This window comes from Tachysurus fulvidraco, chromosome 9 (genome assembly GCF_022655615.1).
Source record: "Tachysurus fulvidraco isolate hzauxx_2018 chromosome 9, HZAU_PFXX_2.0, whole genome shotgun sequence".
Taxonomy (NCBI): domain Eukaryota; kingdom Metazoa; phylum Chordata; class Actinopteri; order Siluriformes; family Bagridae; genus Tachysurus; species Tachysurus fulvidraco.
The window spans coordinates 17,878,232-17,890,731 of record NC_062526.1 but is presented as its reverse complement, the minus strand read 5'-3'; the positions used below and the strand labels follow the sequence as shown (position 1 = coordinate 17,890,731).

Genomic DNA, 12,500 nt, shown 5'->3' with positions numbered 1-12,500 from the left:
CAACCTTGGGGTAACCATGGACAATCAACTGTCCTTTTCCTCTCATGTTGCTAATGTGACTCGCTCATGTCGGTTTCTTCTCTACAACATTAGAAGGATTCGGCCATTTTTGTCCACACAGACTGCTCATGTACTTGTTCAGTCTTTTGTCATTTCTAGACTGGATCACTGCAATGCACTGCTGGCAGGTCTACCTATGAACGCAATCCGTCCTCTGCAAATGATCCAAAATGCAGCTGCTTGGCTTGTTTTCAACCTGCCAAAGTTCTCGCATACCACCCCGTTGCTGCGATCCCTCCACTGGCTTCCGGTAGCTGCACACATCCGATTCAAAACACTGATGCTGGCCTACAAAGCCAAAAATGGACCAGCTCCCTCTTACCTCAAAGCCCTCATCATTCCTCGCACTGCACCCCGCAACCTCCGATCTACCAGCACTGCTCGACTGGTTCCACCATCTCTCAGGGTAGGAGGTAAGTATACTACAAGACTCTTCTCTGTTCTGGCACAAAGGTGGTGGAATGAACTTCCACTAGAGGTCCGGACAGCTGAGTCACTGGCTATTTTCAAGCGGTGGTTGAAGACCTACTTATTCAAGAAACACTTCAACTAGCACTTCTTTCCTTATCTTTTGCATTTAAAAAAAAAAAAAAAAAAAAAAAAACCTTTGACACTTTTTCATTGTAACTTTGAACAAATGTTTTAAACTCATGGTATCTTAAGTATGTAACCTAGTAAACCAGCATGAATGTATTCAATGTTAGAGATTTAAGCACTTATGTACGTCGCTCTGGATAAGGGCGTCTGCCAAATGCTGTAAATGTAAATGTAAATGTAAATGATGATGAAATCTTGTCGTCGTTCAAACCGTCTCTTATTTGTTTTTTATTTTACTGCTTATTCACGTCTTCATCACACATTCAGGATCCTTCAGCAGTCTGAGTTCTGCTTCTGTGCCTCAGATGAAACAGAGGAACCGTTTAAGTTCACATCACTTTTAAGTGTAGACAAAGGGCAGGGTTTATAATGGAGACTGGGATTCAGTCAAATAACTCTTATAAAGCTGCTTTATACTGTAGGTACAGATACTGTCAGAATTCTTTACTTTATTTTACACAGAGATTCATCATTGAAAATGAACCTGTTATAATGTGAGTGAATGTGATGCACTACCAGGGCACAATGAGGACATCACTGCTGTGAACCTTAACATGTCAGTTTCTGTATAAAAATACAGTTGTGTCCATACGAGATCTAATTAAGCTCCATGTCAGTCAGATATCCACACCTGAACACACAGGATGTGTCAGAGTGACAGAGCTGAGCCAAGGATGGTGGGGTTTAGTCACCTGGATGGTGTACAGACTGTACCGGGTATTTCAGTGTCATTTAGATATCATTCAGGTCATCTGAAGCTGAAGCATCAAAATGTTCCCCATCTAAGATCTTATTACAAATGCTCAGATATAGTTTATAATGGTTATGTTCAATCTTGTCTGAATGACAGGTGGCAGGGATTGAGATGGTGACAGACTTCAGCAAAACACTCAGGAACTGGAACAACTTCCTTTAAGACAACACCAACGACATGGAGTTCTTTTTCTATCAGACAAAATCGCTGGTGTCCAAACATCTATACAAGTGTTGTGACCAGAGGGGACAAGCACAGTCTTATCAAGTGATGTTTCTGTACACTGAACAGCGTGTCCCTGTAGACATGAAGACAATGAAGAAACCTAAGAGAAATAGTGAAATAGTGAGGAGTTATTCATGATTAAAGCACATGATACGGATGTGTTTGGAACAGCAGTATTGTGTCCCTGTAAAGAGCTGGATCCTGGAAGACTCAGAACTGTTTAAGGGTGAAGCCTGAGATGGATAATGTGATCTGCTGTACTTGGGATTAAGCACACAAGAGGAACCCTGTTTTTACTGATGACACTGATGACACAGATACACACTTTAGAGACGATAGAGAAGTCAACATGTACAAGACAGGTCTGGTTCTGCTGAAGGAGGTAACAAGACATACAGACATACTGTATAACTTCTCCACATCAAGATGTTCTATTTCAATATAAAGCCTCCAGACAGGATGCACATGGAGCCCAGTGTCTGTGTGTACCTGAATCCTATTGACTGGGGGTCGAACAAACCATGATAAGGTACAGATGGTTTGCTGGATGTCTCTTCAACCCATCAGCTGAGGAAACACAGATGCTATTTGACCTGATCTGCATTGCACTCTGTAGCTGTGAGCTGGTCCTAAGGTTTAATAAATACACCATGATACATCTACATGCCTTCTCACCATGATTATTCAAGTAAAATATTACACAAACTGACACACAAAAATGTCTTACGCCTTCTAGAAATGAGGACTAATTCAATCCAATAAAACTAGATGCTGTGAAAACATAATTTTGGACAATTTGCCATGTTTATATTAGGATCAATGCACTAGGATCAACTGTAATAATCTTATAAATTGTTATATTGGATTTGTTTGTCTAATGTAAATGTCTTAATAAGCAGCCTAAAGATAAACCACATGCACAATGTTATGCTTTTATAATCATCTGAACTAAATAAAAAGACACTGGAAATATGGTGGTAGTTGTTACATCCAGCAGAGCTTCAGGAAAGCACCAATATTTACTAAAATAATCTTTATGCTCTAACAGCACACAGATATCTGTGAAAAGTTCAATGCACAATTTCATTTTTGTTTCTTTTTATAATAATGAAATGAAAGAAACTGAGGAGGGGAATTTCTGCTAATAAAATATGAAAAGATTCTTAATTTAGATTAAATGTAGAGCAACAGGAGGAACCTGTAGTGCAGGAAGTGTTGGGACGCTGGAGCTGCTGCTGTATTGTTGGTGATAAAGTGAAAGTAGCAGAGGGTCAGACGAGGACACGAGAACAAAGATCTTATACTTTATCTTGGTGTAAAGGTTATAAAGCTAATAAACATGAGGTGTTAATGTTTAAACATTTCATTTTAGACACAATGAGCAGTGAAAGAAATAAACAGATTACTGTATGATGAGTGAGGTGATGTAAGGACAATGTGCTGGAGCTAAAGGAAAGTCATTTATTCATCTCATTTAAACAGAAAGACACCCCATCATAACTCAGAGCACCGTACAAACAGACAGACAGACAGACAGTGTTGAGTTAAAATACACTTTATTTTGTTTTAATGTAACAGACTATAGAGGGATGTGTGAGGATCTGAATAATTACACACACAGTAATAAACAGAGTCTAAAGATCTAAGAAAACCCTTCATTTCTTCTACATTATATATATTCCTTATAAAATATTTTATTAGTTCACAACTTTAATACACCTTTATTTAGCACATGGTGTGTTTTATTGGTGTGTTTATCTAGTGGACATGAGCATTTACAAAAACAATATTGAGCATTTACTGTAAATCAGAAAACAAGAGTGTGTGTGTGTGTGTGTGTGTGTGTGTGTGTGTGTGTGTGTGTGTGTGTGTGTGTGTGTGTGTGTGTGTGTGTGTGTGTGTTGTACACTATAACAACACTCTCATCACAGTAAAAGCCTGTGTGTGTTGTACAATATAACAACACTCTCCTCACAGTAAAAGCCTGCTTGAGGGTGGAGGGTGGGTCACATGTCTGTTGTTATGGCTGTGTCTCTCCTCCAATAGCAGCACAGAGTCAGACACCAAAATGTCCTGTGTCATCAGTAACCAGGGAGAAAAGACAAGAGCAGGTTATTGAGTTATGAGATCTACTTACACACACATAATGTGCTAATACACACATCTAATACACCTCTACACACACAATACATCACAACACACATCTCCTAAACAATTACACACCACTACACAACTACATACATGTAATACACCACTATACACATCTAAACTATTACACAACTACACATATAATGTACCACTACATATAAAATACACTTTGAAAATGAAAGTGTATGAAATCAAATGAGGACATGGAGATTGTGCTGAATTTCAACGCTTCAAACCGATGCTTCTGACACACACACACACACACACACACACACACACACACACACACACACACACACACACACACACACACACACACACACGTACGTTTGGTAAACCAGTGAGTCAGCGCAGCTTGGAAAATCCCTTAACTTCCAGAAAATGCTAACACTTTCGATACACTCAAGATGATAAAGAACTCCCTCTGGTAGTACACTGAGTTACTGCATGTGTACACACACACACACACACACACACACACACACACACACACACACACACACACAGTCAAGGGTCAAGAAGCTTTTATTGTCATTTCAACCATATATAGCTGTTGCAGTAGACAGTAAAATAAGACATTTCTCCAGGACCATGGTGCTACATAAAACAAAGATAGAGCTAAGAACTTTAGTTAGTCCTAGATACATAAAGTGCATCTGTGCAACCTGGTGCAAACAAAAAATACAAGACATTACACAAAAGACAATACACAACAGCAACGCCGACCAGAGTACATACTGTATGTTCAATAGTGCATGTGCAGAAATACTGGAATGAACACTTATATAGTAGCAGCAGTTATATGAAGTGTGCATACTGTTGAGTGTGCGTGTGTATGGGTGTGTGTGTGTGTGTGTGTGTGTGTGTGTGTGTGTCGTACAATTCACAATTCGGTACAATTTAGTTCAGTTATTGAGGAGCCTGATGGCTTGAGGAAAGGAACTGTTACACAGTCTGGTCGTGAGGGCCCGAATGCTTCGGTACCTTTTTCCAGACGGCAGTAGGGTGAAGAGTGTGTGTGAGGGGTGTGTGGGTTCATCCACAATGCTGTTGGCTTTGCAGATGCAGCGTGTGGTGTAAGTGTCCATGATAGAGGGAAGAGAGACTCCAACGATCTTCTCAGCTGTCCTCACTATACCCTGCAGGGTCTTACAATCCGAGATGGTGCAGTTCCCAAACCAGACAGTGATGCTGCTGCTCAGAATGCTCTCAATGGTCCCTCTGTAGAACATGGTAAGGACGAGAGATAGGGAGGGAGATGTGACTTTCTCGCCCTTCAAAAGAAGTAGAGACGCTGCTGGGCTTTCTTGGTGATAGAGCTGGTGTTGAGTGAAATAAAGTACATACAGTCAGGTCAAGAAGATTTTATTTTCATTTCAATCAATGCTGATGCTGTACATAGTGAAATGAGACAACGTATCTCCAGGAACCCGGTGCTACATAAAAACACAGAGCTAACAGCTTAAAGTGTGCAACATAGTGAAAACATTGTGAGACAAAAGACAGTACAAACAGACAATACAAAACACTACAGGACAAATACACAAACAGCGCCACCCAGTGTACATACTGTATATTATACAGTACATTGTGCAAAAATAAAGGATTTTGAAGAAAGAGGGTTCTAGTAAACATATATACTATATAACTTGTATAATAGTATAAAAACTTGTGTAATAGTAATATATTAGTAATAGTTGATGAGTATTGAAATGTAGTGTGAATAAACAGCAACTGACTGAATGTACAGGACAACATGTGCAAAGATAGAAAAACAGTGTGCAGAACCAGCATGTAAACAGTTTTATATGGTGGTATTGTAGACATGGATGTATACAGAATGAGTGTTTGAGTGTGTTTTTGATTTACAGGCCCCTGTTTTTTAAATAAAACACAGCCCTGTTGAGCACTGTTAGGGAGGATACAGAAATAGAACACAGCCAACTTTTAGTGATGATAACTGGAATAGAATACAGCCTCTGCTTTTGGAATATGTACGTGAATTGGGAGCGCCCTGTAAAGTAACGTCAGATGAATTGGGACGCGGCCGGTGAAGTAAGGGTAAGTGAATTGGGATGCGGCCGGTGAAGTAAGGGTAAGTGAATTGGGACGCGGCCATGTAGCTGTAGTTCCTCACAGGATGCAGGGTGTTTAAACTGTCTGTTTTCTCTCCTGTAGTAAAACGCTGAGTTTCTCCTCTTCACGCAGAGCAGCAGGTGAATGTTTGTTACTGATCTGTGCTATAATAATAATATAATGTTCATATTAGGATTTTGTAGTCGCTAAAATAAACTAAGTTTGTTATTTAATTTGACTAAATAACCAGCACTTGCTTCTTACTCAGCAGTGTTTAACTTTATTTATTTATTTATTTATTTATTTATTTATTTATTTATTTATTTATTTATTTATTTATTTATTTTTGTTTTATTATAATATGGCTTTATACGAATGTTAACTTTAATGAAGTTTAACAGCGCTTTATGTTGCACTGTTAGCACTCAGGCTAAAGGAGTTAGCTAGTGTTCAGCAGCTCTGAGGTGATTCACCGAGTTACTGACGTTTTTACATTAAACAGTAAATAATGTGAACTGTGGTGTAAATTAATGCATCTAAAATAAAATAACATGAAACCGTGTTTTGTAATAAGTGTGAAAATAAACTCAGTGTACAGTTTTATGTGTACAGTGAGGTGAGGTGGTGAACTTCAGGGTTTCCTAAAGATAGCAGAGCGACCCTTCACCCAGATGGCACAGGGACACACACACTTACGTCTATGGCATTTAGCAGACACCCTTATCCTGAGTGACTTACAACTGAGGGTTAAGGGCCTTTGCTCAGGGGCCCAGCAGTGGCAGCTTGGTGGACCTGGGGTTCGAACCCATGACCTTCCGATCAGTAGCCCAACACCTCTCCCTCCCTCCCTCCCTCCCTCTCTTCCTCCCTCCCTCCCTCTCTTCCTCTCTTCCTCCCTCCCTCATTTTATCCACTTTTCGGAGAAAAGAAGTTCCTCACAGGTTCTTTGTATTAATAAGGTTTCCTGCTTTTTGTTGAATCCATCCAGCAAATGTTAGTCAGTTAAATTCAGCAATAATCCTACATCTGTGTGTATTTACTCTTCCAGGTTACAGAGATGTTTAATGAATCCTCCTGATCCTGATATTTCCAACACTACAAAGCTGAAGTTCTCTCCATCTGAACACTCTGGGTTTTTACTTTAATGCCTTGTTTTTTTTATTTTTTTTCCTTCTGGAATATAAAAGCTGCTTAATGCTTCATCAGATCTGCACAGATGGATCACAGGTCTCAGTCTCCCTTGTGTGAGAATAAAGACAAACCTCCATCTGTTACCCACAATCCATCTGACCAAGTGTCCAGCCAATCAGATCACATGGAAACTCCATCCACTTCCTGTGAGTTGTTCAGGCCCAGTTTCAGGCCTGTTGAAGAAGCTCGGGAGAAGCTGAAGTTCATTCTGGGTGCATCAGAAGACAACTCGTCTGACGATGAAGCTTCAGCTTCGGCCAAATCCCAAATCAGAAAAGAGCTTGACGCCGTACAGAAGACACACCCTCGCACGGGCATGACCCAATCCACAAGCATGAGGTAGGGAACAGAATCAGAAGTTAATCATTTCACTCACTTTATTTTCAGGAAAACACTTCTCACTGTATTATTCTTATGGATGTATTTATAATGATTTAATATCATGATGTAGCACAGTAGAAAAACCTCATTATTATTCAACGTGTTGCTCAAAAGACGTCTTCAGGAAGTACAGTGTGTTCATAATGAGTTTCCCTGAGGGTTTTATACAAAATATGCACTTGGAAAAAAGAGAGAGATTGATTTTCTCCTCCCTTTTGTTCGATAACCGAGGAAGCAGACCGGTTTGTACTAGACGAGCAGTTTTCTCCCAGCTGGTTTTGACAGTAGACACTTTTGAGAACACACACACGCGCACACACACACACACACACACACACACACACACACACACAGTACTGCTGTATTTCTACAGTTTGATTTACAGTGCTGTGTTGTATCTTGCTGTGATGCAGAGTTTCAGTGCTAGTGGAGGTGATTATCTGCTGCTTTGTTTTCTTTGTGTGTGTAATTATAAAGATGTTTACAGTTTACAGCTTTAACACAGTAAAGACCATGAGTTATAAAGTCCAGATTCTGAGACAGGCCTAAAGCCCCTGATTAGATACTCAGCTGTAATTGGCTGCTGAACGTCATGTGACTTTTAGTTTGAGGGAGAGAGTACAACACTAAGAACAACTTACATTTGTTTGTGTTTGTGTGTGTGTGTGTTAGACTGGTGTGATGGACAGTTTACGCGGTACGTACAGGTGTGTGTGTGTGTGTTAGACTGGTGTGATGGACAGTTTACGCGGTACGTACAGGTGTGTGTGTGTTAGACTGGTGTGATGGACAGTTTACGCGGTACGTACAGGTGTGTGTGTGTGTGTGAGACTGGTGTGATGGACAGTTTACGCGGTACGTACAGGTGTGTGTGTTTTGGACTGGTGTGATGGACAGTTTACGCGGTACATACAGGTGTGTGTGTGTGTAAGTAATCGCATACATGTGTTAATCAGCTGTAGGTTTAATAAGTTTCTAATAAGTTTCTAATGGAATGATGGGAAATGAGTGTTTATCTTCCACTCACAGGATAAATGAATGAATGGATGAGTATCAGGAAAGATGTGTATAGATAGACGGTCTGATGGATAGAAAGACTGATGAGTAATTAAAAAGTAAGCTGTAGAACATCACACTCGAGGAGACGTGTTGTATTAAAGATGAACATGTTCTTGTGATCAGAACAGGATTTAATGTAATGGGGCTTATCAGCAGCTGTGCAGGAGAAAGTCATCTAACACCGACACACACACACACACACACACACACACACACACACACACACACACACACACACGTTTCACCACTGTATCCTGCAGTGAAGTTTATTACCCATTTGTGTGTGTGTGTGTGTGTTGCAGGCCGAGCATGTCTGGTCTTAACCTGATGAAGAAAGGTCGAGAGCAGAGAAGGATGGACGTACCTCGAGATTTCACTGTGGCCTCTCCGGCCGAGTTCGTCAAGCGATTCGGAGGAACCCGTTTAATAGAAAAGGTGTGTGTGTGTGTGTGTGTGTGTGTGTGTGTGTGTGTGTGTGTGTGTGTGTGTACTTGTATGGTGTTTTATACAGATCTGATATTAGATATGTGATATAGATTGTGTCTAGATCAAATATTTATGATGTTGGCTTTGTAGATGCCAACATTCTGATTTCCGTTATAAGCTTATTATTATTATTATTATTATTATTATTATTATTATTATTATTATACTTCTTAGCCAAAAATTTATTAAAAATAATGAGCCACATGCACCAAATTCGGATACGTCATAGACCCTGGTCTGAGGTTTGTTGCTTCTATTTTTCTAATCGATCGGAATTCCGGCATTCCCGGTACAGTGGGCTTTTTTCCCATAGACTTCCATTATAAACTTTTAAGGTTTATAACTCGGCAAGTTTTCGAGCGATTTACACCGAACTCGGACAGGTTCTTTAGGACCTTACTCCGGACCAAGTTTTTATTTCGGAGTTCCGACGGAATTTTCGTTTTGTTTTTTTTTAAATTTGCACAACATGGACATGTGACATATCAAACACTCAGCACAATGAGGGGAACTGCCCCACGGGTATTCTGGTCATGTCACGTGACGTAACGTGACGTCACGTGAAAATTAAAAATTTGCACAACATGAACATGTGACATCAAAACACTCAGCACAATGAGGGGAACTACCTCACAGGTATTCGGATCACGCCACATGCTCATGTCCGCTCACCTCCAAGGTCACACCTGAGGATCTAAAAGCTAACGCAGGTCAGACTCTGTTCAGGACAATCTGTTGTTTCTAAACTCTGTCTATCATTTATGATGCTCGTTTTATTTATTTAGTTTTGTTCATGTGTATTAGAGTACATTAAAATGGCAGATCATTACGTGCCTGTTCCTGGTGGGACGAACAACAACAACTACGCTAATGTGGAGATGATCGTGGACATCGCAAAGAGAATTCCAGTGCAGGTAACAAAAATACAGACACTTAAGCTTCAAAAACCTTTTATAGTTACTGATAAGAACAAATTCAGGCTTCAGAGAAGAGGAGAGTTATGATGTGATAATCAGCTGTGATGTTAGTAATGAATGGACTTTGTCGTTATTGAAGACGATGAGTAGGATTTGTAGCTATCTGTCCTGATTAGCATAATAATGAGTTTATTTGCATTTAACATAATGTTGGTATTTTTTATGACAATGATGTTTATGATGATGATAAGATTATTGCTGCTTTCGCGTCTTTAGGCGGTGTGGGCCGGTTGGGGTCACGCATCAGAAAACCCCAAGCTGCCGGAGCTGCTCCATAAAGCAGGGATTTCATTTTTAGGTACAAATGTGGAAATAAAAGCCTCTTTACTTTGTAGCTGTTTTCTTTCTTTGTTTTTATTTTAACAGCCCAGGCATCAAACTTGTATTTCAGCTCTGTTTTTAATACTCACTATTTCCCTTTGGTTTTATCTCTTCTTTTTTATATAATTGTGTGTGTGTGTGTGTGTGTGTGTGTGTGTGTGTGTGTGTGTGTGTGTGTGTGTGTGTCCGTCCCCTCCCAGGGCCGTCCAGTAAAGCCATGTGGGCTCTGGGAGATAAAGTGGCTTCTTCTATTGTAGCTCAGACTGCAGGAATCCCCACTTTACCCTGGTCTGGGTCTGGTAATGTCTTTATTACTGATTTTACACACAATGTCTCACACACACACAATGTCTCTCTCTCTCACACACACACACACACACACACACACACACACACACACACACACACACACACACACACACACACAATGTCTCACACACACTGTCTCTCTCTCACACACACACACACACACACACACACACACAATGTCTCACACACACACTGTCATAAACACACAGACTGTCACACTCTGTCTCTCACACACACACACTGTCTCTCACACAAATCAAATCAAGTCAAAGTTTATTTATAGAGCACCTTTTTAAAACAGCAGGTGTTCTCCAAAGTGCTGTACAAACAATATAAAATAAACAATAGAACTAAAAAGCATAAAATAATAATAATAATAATAATAATAATAATAATAATAATATAAAAACTAAAATAAAAGTAATAAAAATGCAATAAATACAATAATAATTAGTAACACACACTAAAAAGAACTCCTAACAGGTAACTCTCATACTGTGTTGTATGCTGCACCATACAAATATGTTTTTAAATGTGATTTAAAAACAGCAAGTGAAGGAGCCTGCCTAATGTACAAAGGCAGATTATTCCAGAGTTTGGGGGCCGCTACTGCAAAGGCACGGTCACCTCTGCTCTTTAATCTTGCGTTGGGGGATACTAAAAGCAGACCTAAGTGCTCTGGATGGAGCATATGGCTTTAATAGGTCTGAAAGATACTTAGGACCAATCTTATTTAATGATTTAAAAACTAAAAGTAAAATCTTGAAATCAATTCTAAAATGAACGGGCAACCAATGAAGGGAAGCCAATATAGGTGTAATGTGTTCTCGTTTGCGTGTCCCCGTTAATAAACGTGCAGCTGCGTTTTGTACCCTTTGCAAGCGTGTTAGAGATGCCTCACCAATGCCTACATAGAGACTATTACAATAGTCCAGGCGGGATGATATAAAAGCATGGATGACCCTCTCAAAATCAGTAAAAGATACAAATGACTTGACTTTAGATAATTGCCTTAATTGAAAAAAACACGATTTAACTACCAAATTAATCTGTTTTTCTAGTTTAAAGTCACCATCCATTAAAACCCCCAGGTTTTTGACAACAGGCTTCACAAATGACTTTAAGTCACCCAGATCCACATCACGAGTATTGATCTTACCGCCAGGTCGAAATAAAATGATTTCAGTTTTATCTTCATTAAACTTTAAGAAGTTGGAGGCCATCCAGGCTTTAATATCTTCAAGACATCTCAGCAAAGGTGCCACAGAGTTTTGCATCCTTCCGTTTCAAAGGCAGATAGAGTTGCAAGTCATCTGCATAACAGTGAAATGAAATGCCATGTTTCCTAAAAATGGACCCTAAAGGTAATATATATAAAGAAAATAAAATCGGTCCAAGAATGGAACCCTGAGGGACTCCACATACAAGAGATGCAGTAGAAGACACAAATTCCCCAAGACGTACAAAGAAAGTTCTTTCACCCAGATAAGATTTAAACCATTGTAACGCGGCACCCTTTATACCAACACAATGCTCAAGGCGAGAGATTAGTATATTGTGATCTATGGTGTCGAACGCAGCAGTAAGATCTAACAGCATAGTTACCTGCATCAGTGGTCAATAATAAATCATTATAAACTTTTAACAGGGCCGTTTCCGTGCTGTGAAGTGATTTAAAACCAAATTGGTACAACTCTTGCAAGCCATGCAAGTCTAGATAGGCTAATATTTGACTAAAAACAACTTTTTCCAATATTTTAGAAAGAAATGGGAGTTTTGAAATGGGTCTAAAATTAGCAAGAACCGATGAAACCAAGTTAGGTTTAGGTGTGTTAGGACACACACATAGTCTCTCACACACACACACTGTCTCTCACACACACACACACTGTCTCTCACACACACACACTGTCTCT

The 12,500-nt window shown here is 39.7% G+C and overlaps 1 protein-coding gene and 1 pseudogene across 7 annotated transcripts in view; both read left to right on the top strand.

The window, feature by feature from the left end:
- LOC125145502 overlaps positions 1-12,500 on the top strand; it is a 131,678-nt pseudogene that overhangs the window by 34,197 nt on the left and 84,981 nt on the right.
- Positions 5,867-12,500, top strand: part of LOC113656619 (acetyl-CoA carboxylase 2) — a 332,529-nt gene continuing 325,895 nt past the window's right edge. For 4 of the 7 annotated variants that reach the window (XM_047818552.1, XM_047818551.1, XM_047818550.1 and 1 more), the window contains exons 1-6: positions 5,874-6,000; positions 6,909-7,390; positions 8,794-8,926; positions 9,782-9,891; positions 10,171-10,252; positions 10,476-10,574. In XM_047818552.1, the coding sequence (XP_047674508.1) occupies positions 9,793-9,891; positions 10,171-10,252; positions 10,476-10,574 (280 nt within the window). In that variant the 5' untranslated portion in view covers positions 5,874-6,000; positions 6,909-7,390; positions 8,794-8,926; positions 9,782-9,792. Of the gene's footprint in view, positions 6,001-6,908; positions 7,391-8,793; positions 8,927-9,781; positions 9,892-10,170; positions 10,253-10,475; positions 10,575-12,500 lie in introns of all 7 variants that reach the window. The other 3 variants (XM_047818548.1, XM_047818547.1, XM_047818549.1) reach the window with 3 other exon arrangements.